The following is a 25,274-nucleotide window of genomic DNA, read 5'->3' on the forward strand; positions in this document are numbered from 1 at the left end:
CAGTTACGCAGATTGTAGTTAAAGCCATGAGATGAGATGAAATTGCAAAGAGAGTGTGAAAAAGAATGTAAATAAAGAAACAAGGACTAAAACCTGGGTGTCTGCAATATTAAGAGGTCAGGGAGAAGAGAAGGAACCACACAAAGAGACTGAGAAGAAAAAGTATTGAAACTGGGAGAAAAACTACAATAATGCAGTGTCTGGGGAGCCAAGTGAAGAAAGTGAATCAAGGTGGAAGAAGTAATTATTAGTTGTGTCAAATGCTGTTTAATATATCAAGTAAGATAACAACTTTATCTTAACCATTAGCATTGCTGACTGGTGAACGGTTGTAGTGGAGCAGTGGAGGTGAAACCTGATGGAGTGGGCTTAAGTGAGAAGGGGAGGCTCGTCAAACACAGCAGCAGCTCTGGCATCTTTTTCTTCATTGATGAGAACCCATTCTCCCCACTCACGTTTTGAAAGGATCTGGAGTTGGCTTTGATTTGAGGGCCATCTATTCCTGTGGGGAGAAAAATTCCTGTGTGGAGGAAAGTGGAGATCATGCCAAAGATCAGAAAATCAGGACTACTCAAACTACATTATCTTCATTGCCACGGAATAATTAATGGATGATGCATCAGAGAACAGTTGTGATGAATTCCACCTGCATAGTTTTTTAAACAGCCTTATTGAGATAAAATTCATATACCATACGATTCACTCATTTAAAGTGTACAATTTAATGACCTTTAGTATATTCACAGAGTTGTGCATCCATCGCCACAAACAAGTTTAGAGCATTTTCATCACTCCGTGATGAAACCCAGTACCCATTGCCCCTCTCCCCTCTCCATGGCAACCTCCAATCCACTTTGTCTTCTATGGGTTTGCCTTGTCTGAACATTTCATACAAGTGCATTTTGTGATTGGCTTCTTTCACTTAACATAACGTTTTCAAGGTTTGTCTGTGTTGTAATATTTATCAGTACTTCATTTGTTTTTATTGTGGAGTAGTATTCCATTGTATGGCTAGACCACATTTTGTTCATTCATTCATGATGAGTCAGTGAACATTTGGGTTGTTTCCACTTTTCCAGATGTTTTCCACATGAAAAATGCTACTCTGAACTTGTGTGTAAAGTTTTTGTATAGTTACATGTTTTTGGTTATCTTGGTATACATCTAGGAGTGGGATTGCTGGGTCATATGGTGACTCTATGTTTAACATTTTGAAGGACCGTTAAAGGGTTTTGAAAGTGGCTGCACTACTTTGTATGAGAGTTCTACCACCAATGTACAGAGGGTCCCTGACTTAGGATGGTTCAAACATACGATTTTTCGACTTTCCAATGGTGCAAGAGCAATAAACATTCAGCAGAAACGGTACTTCGAACTTTGAATTTCTTTTTTATTTTCCTGGGCTAGCGATACGCAGTTTGATACCCTCTCATGATGCTGGGCATCAGCGGCGAGCCACAGCTCCCAGTCAGCCACAAGATCACGAGGGCAAACAACTGACAGACACACTTACGACAGTTGTGTACCCATACAACCAGTCTGTTTTTCGCTTTCAGTACAGTATTCAATAAATTACATGAGATGTTCAACACTTTATTGTAAAACAGACTTTGTGCTAATTTTGCCCAACTGTAGCTAATGTAAGTGTTTTGAGCATGTTTAAGGTAGGCTAGGCTAAGCTATGATGTTGTATTAATTAGATGTATTAAATGCATTTTCAACTTAGGATATTTTCAACTCAATGATGGGTTTATCAGGAAGTAACCCCATTGTAAGTTGAGGAAGATCTGTATAAGGATTCCAAGTTTTTCATTTCTTTCCCCACATTTTTTTGTTGTCAGTCTTTTTTTAAGTATCCTAGTGAGTGTAAAGTGGTATCTCAATGTGTTGTTTTTTTCAATGTGGTTTTGATTTGCAATTTCCTAGTGACTAATGATGTTGAGCATTTTTTCATGTGCTTATTAGTCATTTGTATATCTTCTTTGAAGAAGTGTCTTTTCAAATCCTTTGGCCATTTTAAATTGGATTATCTGTCTTTTCATTGTTGACTTATGAGTTTTTTACATAGTCTGGATACAGCTACCCATCAGACATGATATGCAAGTAACTTCTCCTATTTTGTGAACAGTCTTTCACTTTCTTGATGGTGTCCTTTGAAACACAACATTTTAAAATTTTGATGAAGACCAGTTTATCTGTTTTTTCCTTTTGTTGCTTGTGCTATTGGTGTCATATGGACTAACAAATCACTGCTTAACCAAGGTCATGAAAATCTACTCCTATTTTTTTTCTAAGCAGTTTATAGTTTTGGCTGTTATTTGAGGTCTGTGATCCATCTTGAGTTAAGTTTTATGTGTAGTGAGAGGTAGGGCTACAACATCATGCTTTTGCTTGTAGATATATGCCTGTAGATGTTCAGTTGCCCTAGCATTATTTTTTGAAGAGACTATTCTTTCCCCCAATGAATTGTCTTGGCGTGTTTGTTGAAAACCAATTGACCATAAAGGTAAGGATTTACTCCTGGACTCTCACTTCTTTTCCATTGATCTATATGTTCTATCCTTATACCATACATTTTCTAAATTACTGTAGTACTACATTGATCGATTTTTGGACGTTAAACCAAGCTTGCATTTCTGGAATAAATCCCATTTGATTATGTTGTGTAATTCTTTATATATGTTGCTGGATTTAATTTGCTAGTATTTTGTTGAGGGTTTTTGCATCTATATTCATGTCATTGGCCTATAGTTATTTTTGTTATGATGTCTTTGCCTGGTTTTGGTTTCAGTATAATACACGTCTCCTAGAATGAGTAAGAAAGTGTGCCCTCGTCTTTTATTTTTCTAGAAGAGATTGTGAAGAATCGGTATTAATTTTTTCAATGCTTATGGGAATTCACTAGTGAAATCTTCCCTCCACCCACCACCTAGGGTTCATTTTTGTTGTTGCTATGTTTGCTTAGTGACTTTTCTGCAACAATTCTGTAAAGTCTGTCTTCATAGTCATGTGTGGCCACTGCAGTCTCTGCTGGGTTAGCTTAGTACTCAGATAATGATTGAGCAGAAATGTCTAAATGCTTTGTTCCTATATTTTCAACCCTTTGCTGAGGGGCTTACACAGGGCCTCAAGGTGAGCTAGAGGTAAGAGATTAGGGTCTTCTCAGATCTTTCCTGGACGTGTGCACAGCCCTGCACATACTTGTGGCCTGCTGGAGGCCCAGGAATGTGTCAGGTCTTTTCAAAGTACGCTATAAGCATATCATTTCCCAGCTTTTCTCCTTAAGTTTTCTAGACAGCCTCTTGTTTTCTCCTACTGGTATCAGCACCTCGGGCAGCTGTAATATTAAATCATTGCTGATGATTATATTTGAAAAGTGTCCTAGGGCTAGGGCTTTTCCCACTGAGTGAGCTCTAATCAGGTCAAATAATAGCCGGCCCTGCAAATGGGGCTTTTCCCCATTTTCCAAATGGAGAGCTGTCAGACAGGTCGAGTAGTGATGATTCTCTGGGGCTGGATCTTTATGAGGAGCTCCAATCCCTAACATTCCCTTCCAGTGGCTGGTAGGCTGCTGTTTTCATGGCTACCACAGGCATGGGGAGAAGCTAATGGGAATCGGGCAAGTTAAAATGCCACAAAGCTCTCTGTTTTTACTGGGGTTTGGATGTTTTTCTTAAATAAGTACTCTTCAGATTATTGCAAGCCTTTGGCTAATTTTCCAGAGTTTTGTAAAAGTTGACTTTGACAATTTTTGCTTGTGTTCTCATTGCTTTTATGGAGGAACAGATTTTCAGAGGTTATTGCTCTGCTATTCCAGAAGTCCCTCCACCTTATTTTAAGCACCAGAAATGTTTTAACTTTTATTCAAGGCCAAGTATAGTTAGATTTACAAGCCTTTTACCTATTTTCACAAACTGAACACACCCATGTACAAGTTACATGGGTAACTTGCATTGCCCTTTATGCCCCTTTCCAATCACTAAACATCCCTTCCCTAAGATAACCTGTTTTTAAACTTAATATAATTTGAACCATTTAGTATATACTCTTTTATGTCTGTCTTCTTTCATTCAACATTATGTTTGTGAGATTCTTTCCTGTTGTTAAATGTAATTCAGTCTTCCTCATTGCTGTAGTATTCCGTTGAGTGAATATACCACAATTTATACATTCTCTGTAGGTGGACATTTGGATTACTTACAATATGGGGCTGTTACAGTATACTCTTGCACAGATATTTTTGTGAACATATGTAAACATCTCTGTTAGGTATATACCTAGAAATGGAATACCTGGGTCATATGTTATATGAATGCTGAGCATTAGTGGGTACAGTCAGTTTTCAAAGTTGGTGGACCAATTTACATTCCCACAGCACTGTATAAGAGTTCTGTTTACTCAATATCCTTGCCATACTTGGTAGTATTTTGAGTTTTTCATTTTAATCATTCTGGTGAGGGTGTAGTGGTATCACATTATGACTAATTTGCATTTAATGCATTTGGCCAACTTGTATAAGGTTATCTGCTTTTTTCTTATCAATTTGTAGGTATTCTTTATATAGTCTGTGTACCAGTATATTCTGTATAGGTTTGCAGATAGCTCCTCCCACTCTGTGACTTGCCATTTTTCCCTCTTTTAATGGTGGTGTTTGATAAAGAGAAAATTAACTACATTAATTTTAATGTAGTTTCATTTATCAAGATTTTTGCTTTATTTTTAGTACTTTTTAGATCGTATTAAAAATCCTTACTGACCAAAGGAAAGATGCAATCAACTGATTTAATTTTTTCTGCAAATTTTTTAAAATTTTAAATATTTAGGCAGAACATTTTAGTCTACCCTGAAGAATACCAGTGTTTCCCCATGAGTGTATTTTACAGATGATTGTCCTCTTTCATTCACAAAAACACCAGCAAAGCATCAAGTCTTATACAGCTCTATTCCAAAATATCTTTTATTCCTTCCTTTCAAACCCAGCAATTCCACTGAGTATATTTCTTACCCCATTTATTTCTAATCACCCTGTCTTCTGTTTTCAGAGATAACAGAACCCATTAGAGTTGAAGTTCTCTCACTTTCTGCTCTCCACTCCTATCCCACAAGATAGATCCTCATCTGTATTTATTTCTCCTCCTCCTATTTCAGTGGAAGATGTAGGTCTATCCCACCTTAAAAAACAAAACAAAATTTTTATTCTTAATCCCTACTAGTTACCTTCATTTCTATACTCCTTAATAAAGAAATGTCTTACACATGTGATAAAATTGCATTGAACTAAATACACCCACCCAATGAGTACATGTAAAACTGGTGAAACCTAAATAGGGTGGATGGATTGTATCAAATTCAATTTCCAGGTTGTGATATTGCACTATATTTATGCAGGGTGTTGCCACTGGGGGAACCTGGGTAAAGGGTATACTGGATCTCTCAGTGTTATTTCTTACAACTGTATGCAAATCTATAATTATCTCAGAATAAAAAGTTAAAAGAGTCTTTCTAAAAGTTATCTATAGTCATAATAACTACCATTTATTGAGTGCTTACTGTGTGCTAGGTACTGTACTAAGCACTGTCAGGTGGATACTGTTGTTAATCTCATTTTATAAATGATGAAACTGAGGCAAAGAGAGGTTAAGTCATTTACACAGGGTTACCCAGCTACTGAGTGGCAGAACTAGCATTCAGATCTGGTAGCCTAAGCTCAGAGAGAGAGTTCTTATCCACTCTGCTATACTTCTTGTACGTCTGCCTTCATATTCTGCCTCCTAGTCACGCTTCAACCCACCCTTCTATAATAGATTTAGCATTCATCCCAATCACTCCCCTGAAACTGCTTTTGCCTGGATCACCAACAAGTCCGTAGCTAAATCTAATGGATTCTTTTTGGTCCTATCCATTCTTTCTGCAGCCTTTGTTATTGTTCATACATTCAACAGATATTTATTGAGCACCTACAGTGTGCCAGATTCTTGTTTTACAACAGTGAACAAGATGGGCAAAACTGCTGTTAACTGAAGAATACATATGTCTTTACTTGTTATAATTAGGAGGTCAGAAATCTTAAATCACTGCTGACTTGTTTGTGGATGGTCAACAGACCACCTTATTGTTCCATGCTTTTGTTTTTCTGTGGCTAAACCAGATTATATTGTTATTTTGTTTGTGATTTCACAACATAAGGCAGAACGTACTATATTTAATACCATTTTCACTTTTCTCCAGATAGAGATCTGACCTTTTCCAAGCAGTTGCCATGAATATGAATAAATTAAGAGAGCTAAATCCTAAAGTATACTACCCTTCTTGTGTAATTATTAATGATATATTAATTTATATTATAAATTATAATATTATATTATAGATAAATTGCGAAAATTAACTGCCTTTGACCTTTTACTTACTTTTTCCAAATAAGGATAATTGAATTAATTAATGCCACATTATTTGGAAACACCAGGAAGATCTCTGCAGAATATTCAATAAGTTTCATTCCATATAGCCAAATAAAAAGCTACTGGAAAATACTTGACTTCATGGAGACATAATGGTAGCTGTTTGCATATCACCAAAGCTGAGCTCTTGAGCCCTAGTTGAAGGAAAGGAATCATCTTGTCTCTTTCCACATGTCCATGGTTATATTCTGTGTTTTTATTCCTTTCCCCAATTCAGTAAAGAAGAAAAAAAAAAAAAAATCTCTCCTACTTCTTCATGTCAAAAAACAGCTCTTGTTTTATTAGTCCTAATGGGAATGTGTTTTGCTTGGTGATTGGAAGCAACTATAATCCTCTTGCTTCCATCCAGGGTTACTGTTTCTGTCTGATAGCTGTTTGTTTACAGCAGCAGTTAGCAATTTGCATGGACAGTGCTGTCAAAGTCACTGCCCTCAATGAACCCCAAATGCCTCTTGGAAGAAAGATGACAGATTCAGCCCAGCGACTTGCAAAACTTTAAAAGCGATTCCTTGTCAAACATGTGAAAAACAGCTCTTCCCTCTCCATGACTTGAGGGAAAAAAACGAGAAATTATCTTATGCCAGATGGCGATTCCTTGCTAGTAAAATAGGCCTGGGCTGATTCAGCTTCATTCCTTTATGTTCCATTTGCAAAACCCACAAAGAACACATTTGGGGCCACTTTTCAGAGCTGGCAACAGCCTCTGCTTTTTAAGGAAATCAGATGGGCACACACACAAAAAGCCACAATGGATGAAGGGCTCGGAATCCCCAGGGTCCAGAAACAGGATGCGTAGGCCTTATATTCTAGGTCACCAATTAGAACCTGGCCTGGACCCAAGAATCATCCCAATTGTTGCCAGATTTGGTGACTTGATTGAATTTGGTTAAAACAAAAACAAATTGGGAAAAGATTATATTTTCTTGTTGACTAAACCTCTTCTTAAAAAAAAAAAAAGGGAAGAAATAGAAACTATCTAAAAACATGCTTTCAGATGATAAAGTGATTCCTAAATTTCAAATTCCTCTGGGTCTAAAGGACTCAGTCTTTAAGTCCAGTACCTTTCTTTGCCATTTACATGTAAAATATTACAGCTGCTTTCATATATTTAGAATTCGTTTAGAGAGGATTTGACCAGTGTGTGCGTGTGCATGTGTGTGTCTTAATTACATTGGCTTTTTTAATTGACATATAGTTGACTTACAATATTATATTAGTTTCAGGTGTACAACATAGTGATGCAATATTTTTATAGATTACACACCATGCAAAGTTATTATAAAATATCGACTAGATGCCCTGTGCTGAAATAGATGCCTCAGGACATAATGAAACCCTCTCACTGTCAGCTGCTTGCTAGGGATGTTGTGAAGAGGATTTAAACACTAGACTAGTAATGGTATTGGGTAGTTTTGAAGATGTCTTCTTCATCTAAAATTCTATGCATTATGAATTAGCCCCCTTAATTTTTTTAATTACCCTCATTTGGGGTATTTTTAACCAAGGTAATACTTGTTGTCTGTTTGGTTTTGCCTTATATGCAAGAAGATATTGACCACCTTTGTTAATGTTCTATTTTATTTCTTCAGGTGTCTGAACACACACAATTAAGTTGGATCCTTACCTGCATGGTCAGACTACCCCGATTACAACATTTACACCAGTGGAAGGTAAATGCCAGTGATCTGATTAATAAACAGAAAGAAGTTCAGTCCCCAATGCAGCTATTTTTCCTCTTTCTGTTTATTTTTGTGTTAGGCTCTGGGAATCCTGAGTTTGCTGGCCTCCCTGGTCTGTTACTCTAGTGGCTAGCTAGACCAGCATCTTTAACCTCACCGCCTCAGGGTATGAAACGGAAAGTAAGAGGGTTCTCTAAGATTCTTTCCAACTGAAAAACTGGATGAAAATATCCAGCTTATTAATTATTTGATTTTATCTGTGCATGGTGGGTCCTGAGTGACCTTTACATAGACTTGGTAATGACTTTGAACGTGCCACGTTCTAATTAACGAACGATCACCATTTCTGGATTACTGGACTCTGAAGTTGCCTCCACCGGAATTAACTGGCATTACGGCCAGAATGTTTTCATTGTGGAGAGAAGAGACAACATATTATATTTAATATTTAAACAAGTTGAGTCCAAGCAACAGTTCAAACCCACAGAAGAATTAAGCCTGTTCTTTTTCTAAGAAATTCAGCAGAGAAATATAAATTGGGTAATTCAAAGTACTTTACTCCCATGTATTTTGCAATTGGATAACCTGAGGGTAGGTGGCCCGCCACTATGTCAACACTCATATTAGTATCAAGTGTCTTTCCAGCATATTTTCAGGGCCATTGATTTCCTCAAAAGGCTTTGATTTCCTATTTAGAAGGCTTCACATATGCTGCAGAGAAAAACAGACAGAACTTTAATGTGGCAGTGTCTAAATAGGAGGTATTGGTGATGCTGCAGAATCGTTACCTGCCAGGAGTTAGAAACAAAATTTTGTAATGTTCTCTACCGCATTTTGGTTTGGGACAAGACTTTCCCATTTTATCGTAATATGGTAATGCTAAGCTGAACACTGAATGCTGAAATCCTTTTATAAGAACTGATTTAATGGGAAATGCTCCCACTTATTATTATTATTATTTTTTTGGCTGTGTTAGGTCTTCGTTGCTGCGCACAGGCTTTCTCTAGTTGGGGCAAGGAGGGGCTACTCCTCGTTGTGGTGTGCGGGCTTCTCACTGCGGTGGCTTCTCTTGTGGAGCACGGGCTCTAGGCACCTAGGCTCAGTAATTGTGGCTCGCGGGCTCAGTAGTTGTGGCGCATGGGCTTAGTTGCTCCGCGCGGCATGTGGGATCTTCCTGGACCAGGGATCGAACCTGTATTCCCTGCATTGGCAGGTGGATTCCTAACCACTGCACCACCAGAGAAGTCCCTCCCACTTTAAAATAGTGTCTAAGGACCTCCTGGTAACACGTTACTAGTGAATGATTCTAAAGAAGGCTTCTACTAGTCCGTGATTTCTTATCTTTGGGGAAAACATGGATTTCAAAGCCAGTCTTAATCGTAGAGCATGGTATACTGCCTTCTATGGTCATTCCTTCATTAACAAATACTGGTGATGCCTTCTGCTATTCTCATATCACGCTAAGTGCTGAAGGTATTGCAGTCACCAGGATGGATGGATGCAGCCCCTTTCATGAGGCTTATAGTTTATTTGGGAACAGACAGTTAACAAACAAAGTGTAAAAAGTTTTAGGAGGGAAAGGTTCCAGTTCTATGGGTAGAGCTAAGAACCCCTAGGTTGGTTTTGACTGGGGCAGTGAGGGACAAAACAGTGGGGAGGAAGGGTAGGGTCAGGGCTGCAGAGGTCAGGGTTATTTGGAGGATTGACGAGATTGCACAGATGTGAGGCATCTGGGGCCCATAATAGGCATCCAATAAGTAATAGAGCTCTCCACACCTCCCCACTTCCTTTGTAGTTTCAAGGTCCAGTATTCTACTATAAAAAGACTATAAATCTAATACAGTAGCAATTTTTAAAGACTGGGTTCTTTTCCCATTTGCTCATTTCCAAATTAAATTTTTATTATAATTACCCTATGATCATTGCAAACTGGCCTTTATCATGAACATTGTAATAAGGTGTACTGAAGGAATTGTATGGTCAAACTTTCAAATTTCCTATGAACGGCCTATAGCATTAGTAGTGCTGTAAGCCAGAAACTACTTGAAGTAACTAGAAAAATTTGTAACTAAATTATGGAACATTAAGATGATTAAAGAGAGAAGCTGTTGTCTTCAGACCCAGTCTCAAAGGGTGTGTCTGCATTTTGGTTGGGGAACCCCGCGTTGTGAGCACGTGAGTTTGGTCCTCAGAATCATGCGAATTTATAAATTGAGTTGTTCATTTCATTCAGGAATCTTTGGATTTCAGGGAAGTGATTCATATTAACTAAACAAATAAAACTTATCTACACACCAAAATATACCAAAATATCCATTTATCATTTTACAGGATATGGTATACCTAGGCCTTAGAAGCTATTACCAGTGAACTGCACACAGTAGCCCCTGCTAATAAGTAGCTCTGCTCAGAAAGCCAGATTCCCTGCAGCAAGGGACTTAGTATCACTAGGGCTCACATTCAGCACCCAGTGATCGCCAGTTGTTAAATATTTCTACTGTCACCTCCAGTGTTTCCATCAGCTTCCCTGTTAAGGAAATATTTTGGTTTATACCACCTGTACTGTTTATTGGATCACTTTACTCTCAGGACAGATAATTAGGATTGGTTAGATGAAATTTTCTCTTAGTTTCATTGTTTTTTTAAAAAATTTTAATTAATTAATTTATTTATTTATGGCTGTGTTGTGTCTTCGTTTCTGTTCGAGGGCTTTCTCTAGTTGCGGCAAGCGGGGGCCACCCTTCATCGCGGTGCGCGGGCCTCTCACTATCGCGGCCTCTCTTGTCGCGGAGCGCAGGCCCAGTAATTGTGGCTCACGGCCCTAGTTGCTCCGCGGCATGTGGGATCCTCCCAGACCCGGGCCCGAACCTGTGTCCCCTGCATTGGCAGGCAGAGTCTCAACCACTGCGCCACCAGGGAAACCCAGTTTCATTGTTTTTAATGCCATGATTTTTAGGGTTTTTGTTTTGTTTTGTTTTAATGTGATTTTAAGGGAACATTACAGTTTTGTCAATAGCAGAGTGTGAGACTTTCTGGGAAGTTTCCACAAACAGTTTGATGTTAACTAATGTTAATTTATAGAAATTTAATTTCATGGTATTTTCTGACCTTCCCTGTGAAATCTAGAATTTATCTGATTTGGAACCTAGAAAATCTTATGCCCTTACTTTAATAAAATGAAAAAGAAATAGTGGCAGTGCAGGACTGTTTCAAGGGGCAGTGGGGAAGCGGATTCACCTTATTCCTCCCTAAGCCTGGAGCATGGAGACAAGCCAGCCAGAAGATGGCCAGAGTTACTAACAGGAACTGAGATAGAATGTTGTTACAGGTGGCTTCAGATCACCCCTTGCTTGCTTTAAAGATTTCCTAATTTAGCATTATAATTAGGTTCATGTCAGATTTGTTTCCCTCCTCTCTTTCCACTGCCGCAGGCAAAGACTGCCAAGGAGAAGCAGAATGGAACCACGGGCCTGCTCACCTACCCAGTACTCCAGGCAGCTGACATTCTGCTGTACAAGTAAGGAGCAGAGTTCACCCCTCGTCCTAGATGTAGTCATGCTGACAAGAGAATGTCTCACCTATCTCAAAAAGATTCGGTTCACGGGGAAAGATGGGTACAGAAAGGATCAGACACATGAATCTATTTGTGTCTATTCCCCGGTAATAATACTAAATTATAGAAGTATGTTTTAACGTGAAACTAATAATATTAAGAAGTAGCCTTTAAATAGCACTTGCCATGTGTTGGAAACAATTATAAGTGCTTTACATACATTAACCCATTTAATCCTCACAACTTTATAAAAGCTATACCATCATCATCCTTAGTTTACAGATGTGAAAACTTAGGCTCAGAGTGGTTAGTAACTTGCCCGAGGTCATGTGCTAGCAAGGCTTGGACCCAGGATTTGAGTCTAGAAAGTTTGGGTACAAAATCTGTGTTCTTAACCACTATAGAATATATCCTTCCCCAGTAATAATTACACTTCAAGAGTTTTAAATGTTGATTTCTCATATAATCTAGACTCTCAAGCAATGCTGTCCCATAGAACTTGCTGCAGTTATGGAAATGTTCTCTACCTGCGTTAAGACCATAGCCGGTAGTCACATGTGGCTATTGAGCACTTGAAATGTTGACAGAGGAACTGAATTTTAACTTGTATTTAACTTGAATTAATTTCAATTTAGCTGCCTGTTGTAGTGGCTACTGTATTGGACCTGCAGGTTGAGATCAAGTTTTTCAACACGATATAGGGTGCCCTCACTTTTCTTGGACCCATAATCTATAAGTCAGCTACTGCTGCTACTTACAGGTCTCAAAACTATACAACTAGAGGATACGTGCACTCTCTGTAGGGCTGGCCAGGGCTTCTGACCCCATTCCTCTCCCGATTCTTCCCTCCGATCCCCACATCACCTCCCTCGGCCCCCATTTGGCCTTCTAGAGATAAAGCCTCCCAATCAGCATACAGTCATGGCCAAACCTTGCTACTGTGAAAGCTTCTGAGGAAAAAGAGAAACTATATGGGTCTTTTTTACCCTTTTCCCCTAAAACCTTGACCCCATAAAAGTGATTCTTCTGGTCTTCCCTGGTGGCGCAGTGGTTAAGAATCCGCCTGCCAATGCAGGGGACACGGGTTCGAGCCCTGGTCCGGGAAGATCCCACATGCCGCGGAGCAACTAAGCCCATGCGCCACAACTACTGAGTCTGCGCTCTAGAGCCTGCAAGCCACGACTACTGAGCCCACAAGCCACAACTATTGAAGCCTGCGTGCCTAGAGCCTGTGCTCCGCAACAAGAGAAGCCACCACAATGAGAAGCCCATGCACTACAACGAAGAGTAGCCCCCGCTCACCGCAGCTAGAGAAGGCCCGCGCACAGCAACAAAGACCCAACACAGCCAAAAATAAATAAAAATAAAATAAATTTATAAAAAAAAAAAAGTTATTCTTCTGTGGGAAAACTAGAGTTCTTTGCATGTAAATGTGATAATAGCATGGAGATGACAGTGTATGTACCTTGTGACGTGACCTCAGAGCCCTCGTGCAATTATGATGGAAACAGCTAGAAGAATAGCTGCTTAACTTTACATATAAGGAATGTCCATTAGTACATGCAATCTATCTTTAATTCTGATTCAAACTTATATGTTAGGATTATGTGTCTGTTTGATGTATTAACTTGAATGCTGGACCCCTGATAGCATTTATTATTTATAATAAGTAACTTTTGACTTATCCTCGGAAATCTAGAACACTTTTCTCCAGGAGCAGCAAATGAAAGTCTAATGAGGGTCTAATAATATATTTCCCAGTGAAGTAGCGTATTTACTTAGAAAGGTTCTGTAAAGAACTTTGATTTTGTCACCTGTAAAGATGAGAAAAATCATTATTAAAGGATTAAAATGAAATCTGTCACTTGGCTATGATTGATGATGATGCCTTTGACTATTACAATCTTATGTCTAGTTTCGTTTTCAAGGGCTACTTCTTCATAGAACCAAAGGCTGATTTTTCAGCACCACGATTTGGAAGCACACAAGCACAACAGATTTCTTTAACAGTTCAAGAGCTATAATGGGGGAATCCTCTGAGTTCAGGGCTGTGAAAAAGAGTAAACTTGAACAAGAATGATTGCCCTCTGTGATACCATGGAGCACAGAGTGGGAACGAACTTTAAAGGGCCTCTTCTTCAACTCCCTTGCTTTACAAATGCGGCCCAGGCAGGTTAAGCAATCTGCCCAAGCCGTGCAGCGAGACAGTGGACAGAGGAGCCTTAGAGCGTGATTATGGTCTCCCGAGGCCAGTGCTCACCTCCCTTAAAGAGCCAGTCGTTGTGTTAGGAAGCAAGATCATCACATGAACAACCAGAGCAATATAGATAATATATAACAAAGTGATGATGAATTTATTTTTATCAGGTGCCCAAAAATACAATTGTCAGAATGATAAAGATCCTACAGTTTCTTTCATTCATAAAGTGTATTAATGGGACATAGCTCAGGGGGGTATTAAACAGATTATGTATGAATTGATATCACCTAGTATATACTCAGTACAAACATTTTAAGAGTGCAAGCAACATTTTAAAAGGCTGATATTGGCAGAAATATCTCCTTAACATCCCCAAATCTGTCATATCATCTGCCTTTCTTTCAACCCAAGCCTGAAGTTGAGAATGCCCTCTTTTCTTACACAAAATAATAATTATTTCAGAGGGGGCAGGTAAACACCAAGAGCTTTCCGATAGCTTCCTGTCTGTCTTACTCTGCCCAACATCAACAGGTTCTCACAGTTAGTTAAGACTTCCAAGGATAAGTAGTTCTTCTCCAGCCTCAGTAACCCCAGCCTACTCCCAGTAGCAAAAAAATTCCCATACTATAAATATTCCTTCTTTAACGCTTATTGATCTATTTGGTGGTTAGAATATGTACTAAGAATGCCATAAGATGCCTTTCTTTTTCCTATTTTCTGAAAAGAAAATTATCGTGGCATATGTTTTTCTATCCCCATCGGGATTCTGATATTTTATATATAAATTGTTAAACAGACAAAAGTATTTTTCTACAAAACTAGGTAATTATCAATATTCAAGATGATTGTCTCCTACCTTAGCCTAGAAACTAGAAACTATCTACCTGTAATGCCACGATTAGATCAAAGATGTGGAGCTGGTACCTGCATGCTCCTTTTCTTTCTTTTTTTTTTTTTTTTAAATCAGTCATCAATTTTATACACATCACTGTATACATGTCAATCCCAATCGCCCAATTCAGCACACCACCATCCCCACCCCACTGCAGTTTTCCCCCCTTGGTGTCCATACGTTTGTTCTCTACATCTGTGTCTCAACTTCTGCCCTGCAAACCGGTTCATCTGTACCATTTTTCTAGGTTCCACATACATGCGTTAATATACGATATTTGTTTTTCTCTTTCTGACTTACTTCACTCTGTACAACAGTCTCTAGATCCATCCACGTCTCAACAAATGACTCAATTTCGTTCCTTTTTATGGCTGAGTAATATTCCACTGTATATATGTACCACAACTTCTTTATCCATTCGTCTGTTGATGGGCATTTAGGTTGCTCCCATGACCTGGCTATTGTAAATAGTGCTGCAATGAACATTGGGGTGCATGTGTCTTTTTGAATTACGGTTTTCTCTGGGTATATGCCCAGTAGTGGGATTGCTGGGTCATATGGTAAATCTATTTTTAGTTTTTTAAGGAACCTCCATATTGTTCTCCATAGTGGCTGTACCAATTTACAATCCCACCAACAGTGCAAGAGGGTTCCCTTTTCTCCACACCCTCTCCAGCATTGGTTGTTTGTAGATTTTCTGATGATGCCCATTCTAACTGGTGTGAGGTGATACCTCATTGTAGTTTTGATTTGCATTTCTCTAATAATTAGGGATGTTGAGCATCTTTTCATGTGCTTCTTGGCCATCTGTATGTCTTCTTTGGAGAAATGTCTATTTAGGTCTTCTGCCCATTTTTGGGTTGGGTTGTTTGTTTCTTTAATATTGAGCTGAATGATGCATGCTCCTTTTCTAAAGAGAGATAGCCCTACTTTTCTTTCCTGTCTGGTCTCAGGCTGGACATACTGCTACCAGCCACCATGCTCCATCCCATAGACTCTGTTCCTTTGAGCTTTTTCCTCCTGCTGTCTTCCTTCAGACTATTCCCCAGGGTGCCATTGCCACACCAGGGCATATGTGTCATTTGGACCACTGCAAAGTGTGCAGACAAGTACAATAAAATCAGCTCTGTCTACTACAACATTTATTCTGCTAACATACAGTTCTCATCTATATCATTGTGCTTCCTTCCAAGTTTAGAAATTTCCTAATTGCTTGATAATAAATAGCAGAGGCAGGACTCAAACCCAGGTCTGATTTTTAGCCTGTACCATTGTTTTGCCTATAACAGAGCTCAAGCACTTGGGGTTACTTTTTGTTTGGTTTTGTTTCAGATATTTCTGGATTTTGAAAAATATCATAACTAGAATGTCTATGAATATATACATTATAAACATAGATAAATACAAAAAATAAAAATAGATACAAAAAAATTCATATTTTCTCTCACCAGAAAATGTATATGTGGCCTCTTCGTAAAACGTTGATGTGCAGGGCAATTATAGATTTCATGTGTGCTTTTGTCAAAATCAGCATTAGAATGAGTGGTACACGGTGGGCTGGAGAAGAAACATGAGGGAAGGGAATGGAAAAGGAGCCTTCCAGATAAGTGTATGAGAGATTTATGTAATTGTTTTGGCAGAACTTTGTAAGGAACCCAGGAATGGAGACCTGAGACCATCTTAAGTTTGAGAGCATAATAAAATAGCAGGTATTTGAAGAGAGACAAAATACTCAAAAATAACAAGTGTTTATAATTTTTTATTTTATATCTATATTATTATTCTGAATATCTAAGTTCCAATAGCTAGATATATATATTAAGTAAATATTTCTCTCTCCCTCTCTCTCTCTCTCTCTCTCTATATATATATAGACATATACACACACACACATATATATACACACATACATAGTTTTTATTAACATACAGCAAATACTTGTTAAGTAACTGTAATGCCACTAATCTAGAAAAATGCACTATGCATGGACTTAAGGAAAGGGAAGAAGGAATTCACATGTGAGCATTATTTGCTAGGTGCCATATTGGCTGCTACACATACATTATCTATTCAGATTCTCACAAAAGCTCTGTAAGACAGTTAAGTGGTGTTATTCCCATTTTACAGATAAAAAAATGAAGTTTTAGAGAGGTACTACTGAGTCTGCTCAACTAGAGATGAGAGTGATTACCTGGGCTACTCAGTTTCTCTTTCTCAAGAACTCGAACAGAGAAATACAGGAAGAGGATAAGAAGACAGTGAAAGCAGAAGCTGAAATGACATAGGAAAATGTGGAAACAGAGGCCTCAAGGAACTATGAGTAAGCAGAACCAAAACCAACCCCAAGCCAAGAGTACAGAGAGTAAGATGATTGGTCGGAAACATCAGACTTGGTAACTCCAGAGAGAAGCCGAGTCGCTGTAATGTCTGAGGATCAGACCACTGCCATTGAGAACAGTTGAGATAATTCATTCCTAAAACTGCTTTGGAGACATCTAGTTTTTGCATTACATTCTTTCTTTGCAAAGTCAGTGTGTCCTGAATGTTTATGAGATTCTGAAAGCTGCTGGCCAAATGTCATCTCAGTACTCTGCTGAGGTTCACATACTTACTCACAACAGTCAAAGCAATCATTTCTTCTCTTTCACTTTTGAGCTATCAGACAAGCGCCTACAGTAAACCAGAACCCTACTGGAAAGCAGTCTGAGAAATGTAGCTTACAGGCTGCTAGCCCCTGAAAATCAAGAAATAACGTAGAAGGAAACAATGATGCTGAGAAGTCAAGAGACAATCCAGTACACTCTCCTAAAAGCAGGGGGAAGCTATTTGTGCACTTTTAAGGACAGAGTGAAATGATTTGATTTGTACTTTTAAAAGAGAACTAATTAAAATACACAGAATGAGTTGTAGGGGCACAAGAGCAGCCGGGGTAGTCTATTAAGAGGCTCTTTCGTTAGTCTATTTATTTTTTTATAAATTTATTTATTTATTTATTTTTGGCTGTGTTGGGTCTTCGTTTCTGTGCGAGGGCTTTCTTCTAGTTGTGGCGAGCGGGGCCACTCTTCATCGCGGTGCGCGGGCCTCTCATTATCGCGGCCTCTCCCGTTGCGGAGCACAGGCTCCAGACGCACAGGCTCAGTAATTGTGACTCACGGGCCTAGCCGCTCCGCGGCATGTGGGATCTTCCCAGACCAGGGCTCGAACCCGTGTCCCCTGCATTGGCAGGCAGATTCTTAACCACTGCGCCACCAGGGAAGCCCTCGTTAGTCTATTTAGACCATGATGGTGACAGTGAAGTTGAAGAGAAGAGACAAATTTAAGAGATTTTAGGATGTAAAATGGATAAGATTTCATAATGGATTGGATGTGTATGAGAAAGAGCTATCACGGATGTCCCTAGGTTCCTGACTTATGCAGCTGGATTGATGGTGTTGCCATTCATTGAGATAGGGAATACTGTAAGAGGACTAGCCAGAAGAATTTATAGCTTCAACTGGTGTTCTCTCTCCTCTTGGAAGCTTTAACTCCCTAGAAGTTAAAACCTTCTTTATATCTCTCATAGTACCGGCACCAGGCCTTGCATAGCATAGGTCTTCAATAAATAATTGCTAAATTAAAGAGTCATTACAATATATCCAACAAGCAACCAGTGGTGGTGAATTAATCCTTTACAAAAGGAAAAACAGCACCAAACTCCTATCCCAGCCAGGCTAGTTAAAGGCAGTAGCTCCGAAAATGCATAAACACAGCCAAAGAAGTAGGAAAAAAAATAAGAGAACAAATCTCTGTGAGCAGATATTTGTAGGCAATGATTATTCATCTGGACACTAATTCTGCCAGAGGGGTGGGGTGGATCCCAAGTAAACGTAGATGCCACAAGGAACTAAGCAAAAGAAAAATGGTTTAGTCACCAAGGAAGATGATCAGACGCATTATTGTGTGACAGAAGTTGTAACAATCAAAATTATGAAAGACTTTTGTTTTATGTTGTGTCTAAGAAAGTACAGTCAGGGTAAGTAAAAAAAAAAAAAAAAGAAAATGGGGAAAAAGAGAAGACATATTAATATGGAGATCATTATGTAGGGTATAAATTTTAAAAGAACAGCACTAAATTATTTGAAGTGAGAGGAAGACTGTGAGGAGAGAGGTTGAAATGTGAAGAGAATAAGCCCCATAAGTGAGCGGAATCAAAGACAGACTGAATTAATGTAGAGTGTAAACTCAATGGATGAGAAGTAAGGGCCAAGATAAATTACAGGAGGTGAAAGGACCAGCTGGAGCAGAGGGAGGAAAGACTAGAAACAAACAAACTAAAATCAGATGAAAAAGCCAGTGGAGCAATAGGTCCAGGTGAAAAAAATTAAAATTTTTTTAATCCTTTTTTTGAAAAAGCAAAACCTCACAGAATTGTAAGAAAAGAGGCTAGGATCCGACATAAGGCAAAGACACATGCAGAGTCATTATGAAAACTAAATGTGTTTTCTGTTTAGTTTGGTTGCTTTGTGAATCTGGAACCATTTTGACATGTGGAAATATTCATTTTGATGTGCTTAAAGTGTATTGATTATGGTAATTGTTTTTTCTGTGTTAGCTGCAGTCCATTGTGATTTCCTATGGGCTACTGTAATTGCTTTTTAACCTGCCCTGTTGGCTAATTTGGTTTGGGGGAGTCAAGGTAACCTCTGCGTGTCAGCCTCACTATAATTACAAGACAGGAGTGCAAAGTCCAGTCAAAGGAGAGGAATTTAGGAAGGTGGGCGTGTGCACGTACATCTCAGAGAGGAGCACGTACAGGGTTGTGGACACGAGGGAAACATAAAAAGGAACATTTTTGTTTTCGCCACTTGTCAAGCCAGTGACTTTCTTCTCCAGGCTGCGTGGAAGAGAGCCCTGGACATGGCCTAACGATCATTTTGTAGAATTTCCTAAATTCATTTACTGATCTTAGAAGAAGAGAAACTACTTCCTGATCCTTTGTCATGGTCCCTGGATTTTCCCTTTGCCTTCATTATCCTGTTCATGTTTTCCTTAAATTAAAAGAGTCCTCAGAATTCCTATCACACACCATTTATACTTGGCTATAACCTAATCAGATATATGAACTATCAGTTTGAAATATTTCTTCTTGACAAATCAGGATTGCTGACCAGGTCTGTGAATGTCTCTGGGATTTTATGTTGATATTTATGTTCGTGGTATGAGTCAGCTATCAAAAAGGAAAATGGTCCTGGTTTGAAAAAAGCCACAAGGTACCTCACATCAAGGTTCCTAATATACCTTTCTTGTATCATTTTGTCCTTCATGGTATCAAATATTAATGAATATATGTTATAGCCAGTGTTGATTGAGCTCTTACTATCAAGTATTGTACTATGCTTGGTTAGCTCATCTAACTTTGAAACAACAGTAAGAGGTAAGCACCATTATGATCCTCATTTTATAGAGGAAATGGAGGCTTAGGAACAGTAAGACACTTGGCTATGGTAACTCGCTAGTAGCTGTTGGAGCTATGATTTAAATTCAGTCTGATCATAAGCTGATTTTATTATAATTTTTCTCTTGGTATGTAACTATATACATTATACTTACTTCCTCTTAAGATCATTCATTTATTGAAGAAATATTTGTTGAGCTTCTCCTACTTACCAGGCAACTCTAGTAGGTGTTGGAAATAGATTGAGAAGCAAGACAAGTTCTCAAAAAGCTTATTTGATAGCAGGAGAGAAAACAACATACAATTAAATAAACAAACAAAGCAAAATAATTAGACTAAGGTTAATACTATAAAGAAAATAAATAAGATACTGTGAAAAAGAATAAGAAGGGGAAGCCAACTGTGGAGACGGTAGTTAGGGAAGTCTTCTCCGAAGAGGTGATATTTAAGCTTAGACCTGAAATCAAGGCAACAGTAGGCAGGATTTAAGGGAGGAACATCTGGTAGGATAGAAGAGCAATATGTTCAATATATCCAGCTCCCTGCCTTAAACATTTGAATTGTAAACTTTCCAGGATACACCATTTTGTTTTCTGTCTTTATAGGGTCTAGTAGTAGGAGAGTCAACGGTCTCTCACAGGTTCATTTCAATGTTCTAATATAGTTTAAGCATTCTCTATTCAACAGGAAAAAATTAAAAATCACTGCTACTATTTCTATTCTTTTTAACATATTGGTGCATTTCCTCCAAACCAGTTTTTGAAGCTAACATTCCTTGTTTGCACACTGTCTACCAGGCACCAAACTGTGAGCTTTGCATGCATTATTTTACTCACTCATCAAGCAACCCCATGAGTAGGAACTTATCATTAGTCAGCTTTAAAAATGAAACAGATTTAGGGTGAATACCTCTCCCAGGAACACGCAACTGGTGAGTGGCAGAGCAGGAATCTGACCCCAGAACTGCCTGACAGCAGAGCGCCCCCTCTAACCACTGTGGCCTCTCCTTTATCTGAATGCACATTATATGTATTTTCCAAAAAGCTTGCATCCTGGGTTTGTTTGGGGTTTTTTTGTCTTATATTTTCCCACATCATTAAATGTTTTCTGTTTTTATTGATTTTAATGTTTTCTTTGTTTTCTGCCTTTTGCTATATAGATTGTGGTTTTTTTGCTTTTATGTATTCCAATGATTTGGAAGTGTGCTTTCTGTTTTTAATTCTAGCAGTGACCATCTTTAAACAAAGACCACCCAAATGAGAAAACAGCCTTTCAGAACTTGTCACAGCAAGAGACTCAGCCACCATCACTTGTGTTCTGCAGGCAAGCAGGGGAGTACAGAGGCTTTATAGGAAAGAAAGTCTTCAGGGATGCTCTGTTTAGAGGTTGTTGCCATGGGGAAGCTGGAGGCTGACTAACTAGAAATGGGTCATCTTATGTGATTGGTTTGGGAAGCATATTTGACTTTCTCTGGTTGATCCTGAGTTGGACAAAGCTAGGACAAAGAAGTGGGACGTTGTCAGTCATTGACCAAGTCTTGACCATGCTGGACCCATTGCTGCAGAGGCTGTGGTTTGGCTTCCTGAGCTAGTTGCTCCAGAGGTTTTAGGTCAGTTTTTTGGCCATATAATGTCTGGCCATTGTCCATTTATATGCCAGTTTCTCTCTTTTCAAAAATGTGTTTTTGAATCTTTTGCTAATCATTCCAAGTAAAAAATGTTATCGTGATATCATGTGGTAAGATGGGTTATTAATCACACTTGTAGATCCTCAGTCTATACTCACACTTCGTTTTGATTTTGTAAACTAACCTGGGATTTTTCAATACATTGTTGTTACTTAAATGGCTTGATTTTATACTACATCATTTTCTATTTCAAATTGTAACCAAAATTTAGACTTTATGTTTTTAGTCTTTACAGCCAGTCCTTATACTTCGACATCTCCATTTCTGAGTTCTTTAGTCTGTAGATTTGCTTCAAATTTTTTTCCAGTCCTTTACATGCCTGAGAATTTCTTTCTGTTCAGCTTGCCTCATCGGTAAAATGGGATTAAGTACAATAATAATACATTAAAAGTGCTTAACAAAGTGTACAGCATAGAGGAAGTGTTCAGTAGCTATTAGCTACTTTATTATCATCATCATAATTATTATTATAGTTCACATATAAAACACAGCTTGGCTAGGTTTTTAATTCTTTTTTCTCACAACCCTATAAACATTGTTCCATTGTTGTATTATCAACCTGATTTCTCTTATTTTTGTCTTTGTTTTCTGACTGTGGCATATAGGATTTTTTTCTTTAACTTGTCATTTAAAATTTTTTCTGGGTTGTGTTTTGGTGTGATTCTCCAGTGTTTTTTTCCTGAAACTTGTTGAGTTCCTTCAATATGTAGGAACTTGTTTATTCTTAATTGTTTATTCTTAATAAACAATTCTTAATTCAGTAAAGCCTCCTTCTGTTTGAGGTTATTGCTTCGTTCAGATGGTCTTGATGTCTTCCTGAGGAGGACCGTAATCTTAGATCAGAGGATGGTCCTCCAACCTGTCATTTGCTCATCACGCTTCTTTTTTCCCTCTTGCTCTGAGTTCCTGAAGAGCCTCAAGTTTCTTATCCAGGTCACTGATATGACCTGTCCTTAGGATTCTACTCCTACTGCTCCCAATTCTTCTATTATGTGTTTGGTTTTATTTCATCATGTCACTTTCCCTTCATTTTATTGTTTTCTATCACCACCTATGTTTTTCTCCTTTTGTGATTTCTTGCTCATGTCTCATAACAGCCATGCGTTTTTGAATCCTATTGAGGTTACCCAGCAATTTTCTTTAAAAAACAAGACAGAACTACCTGTTTCTTGTAAAAGTTCATTTTCAAATGTTTGACCTTCCTCAGGGTCTGAAGGGTAAAGTTCCCTTTCCTTTGTTCCACGATATTTTTCATAGGGCCTGTTATTGGGGCCTTTTACTTGTTTGTTTGATCAATTGAATTTTATGTGTTGGGTTTTTAACATCCATATTGGAACAAGAAAACTATATTCAAATAGTGTCTGCCCATAGACAAAATCTATGAAAGGCCCTTGTGTCCACCTTCTGTCTACCTGGACGCTAGTTGAATTCCCTGCTCAGAATTCAACAGGAGAGCAGAATAGTGCGCTGTGCACCTAGCCCAATTGCTTGTGCTGCTCAACTAAGCAACACAACAATACTAGCAACAATACTATCTAAGTTTAGTATTTCTGCCTTAGATTTTCTCCAACTCCTGTCTGCCTGGCTCTTTCATTCTCTGAGCAGATGTATCACATGAAAAAGAATAGTCACCAGGATACACTGCTACCAGGTCTCATCCTGCTTCATTCTCTCACCTTCAGCACTTTACTTTTTAATTCTTTCACAAAGAAGCCTTTTAGTTTGATGCAGTTCCATTTGTTTATTTTTGCTTTTGTTGTCCTTGCCTGTGGAATCAGATCCAAAATAAATATCCCTAAGACCAATGGAAGGAAGATCACCACCTATGTTTTCTTCTAGGAATTTTATGGTTTCAGGTCATACATTCAAGTCTTTAATCCCATTTTGAGTTAATTTTTGTATATGGTATAAGTTACTGGTCCAGTTTCATTCTTTTGCATGTAGCCGTCCATTTTTCCCAACACCATTTATTGAGGAGAGTTTTTTTTCTCAATTGTATATTCTTGCCTCCTTTGTCATAGATTAATTAACTGTACATGCATGTGTTTATTTCTGGGCTCTCTATTCTGTTCCATTAATCTGTGTGTCTGTTTTTCTGCCAGTACAATCTGCTTTGATGGTTGTAGCTTTGTAGTATAGCTTTAAATCAGGGATAAAGTAGCTAGTCTTTATGCTAGTCAAAACTACCTTCACTTCCTCATGCTCTACACAACTATTTTCAATAAACCAGTAGCCTGTGGACAGTAATTCACAAGGAAAATAATATCTCTTCCAGTTTTTCAAGGACCACTAATTAACCACGAGGCTAGGAGGTTCTCTCTATAACAAAGTACCATAGTTTTCTAGCAGTTTTTCTTTTCTGTGGTTGTTTTGAAAAGTTGTTATTGTTCTACTCATATGTATAATTGTCATTTAAATATTCAAGTTTACTTTAAGGCTGCTGCTTTCACAGGCAGAATATTAAACTTCCTTGATCAAGATACTACAGCACTTTATTAACTATACTATCAAATGTCAACTCCCAGCCAAACATTACTTAAAAATCACCTGTCTCCTTCCCCAGTAATATTTCAGTATAACATTTTCCCCATCAAGACTTCTCTATAATGGTTAATTCTTCCCTTGTTTGATGTACCTCCTCATGATCCAACACCGCAAACTTTATATATGGGACTAAACTAATTATAAATAAAGTCTTTATATGTTAATTTTCATTTTACATCTTCATTTTTTAATAAAATAAAATATTGCACCTAAATCAAGGTCTCCTTTGTTCCTTTCCCCAGACCCATTCTCTTTCCTTCTTTAGAGGCAGCTATGATCATGAATTTGTAGAGGAGCTTCCAGTATGTTTTTATACTTATGTATGCATCTATAAACAATATATAATATTGTCATATGTACTTTTTTTTTAAAGACACACTGTTTTGTTTTGTTTGTTTTTTATTTTTATTTTTTTAAATTAATTTATTTATTTATGGCTGTGCTGGGTCTTCATTTCTGTTCGAGGGCTTTCTCTAGTTGCGGCAAGCGGGAGCCACTCTTCATCACGGTGCACGGGCCTCTCACTGTCGCGGCCTCTCTTGTTGCAGAGCACAGGCTCCAGACACGCAGGCTCAGTAATTGTGGCTCACGGGCCCAGTTGCTCCGCGGCATGTGGGATCTTCCCAGACCAGGGCTCGAACCCGTGTTCCCTGCATTGGCAGGCAGATTCTCAACCACTGTGCCACCAGGGAAGCCCGTCATATGTACTTTTAAGATAAATGGTCATGTACTCTACACGTCTTCTGTGACTTGCTTTTTTTCATTCAACATTGTTTTTGAGATCCATCAACATTGTACTAATAGATTTTGTTCATTTAAGTTCCCTG

The 25,274-nt window shown here is 38.4% G+C and overlaps 1 protein-coding gene across 4 annotated transcripts in view; it reads left to right on the forward strand.

Annotated features, from left to right (window-relative positions):
- The window catches only part of WARS2 (tryptophanyl tRNA synthetase 2, mitochondrial), an 86,694-nt gene that overhangs the window by 57,018 nt on the left and 4,402 nt on the right, over window positions 1-25,274 (forward strand). For 2 of the 4 annotated variants that reach the window (XM_082369500.1, XM_082369501.1), the window contains exons 3-4: window positions 8,048-8,128; window positions 11,569-11,654. In XM_082369500.1, the coding sequence (XP_082225626.1) occupies window positions 8,048-8,128; window positions 11,569-11,654 (167 nt within the window). The remainder of the gene's footprint in view (window positions 1-8,047; window positions 8,129-11,568; window positions 11,655-25,274) is intronic. The other 2 variants (XM_082369502.1, XM_082369503.1) reach the window with 1 other exon arrangement.

This window comes from Balaenoptera borealis (assembly GCF_965194805.1).
Source record: "Balaenoptera borealis genome assembly, chromosome: 1".
NCBI classification, from domain to species: domain Eukaryota; kingdom Metazoa; phylum Chordata; class Mammalia; order Artiodactyla; family Balaenopteridae; genus Balaenoptera; species Balaenoptera borealis.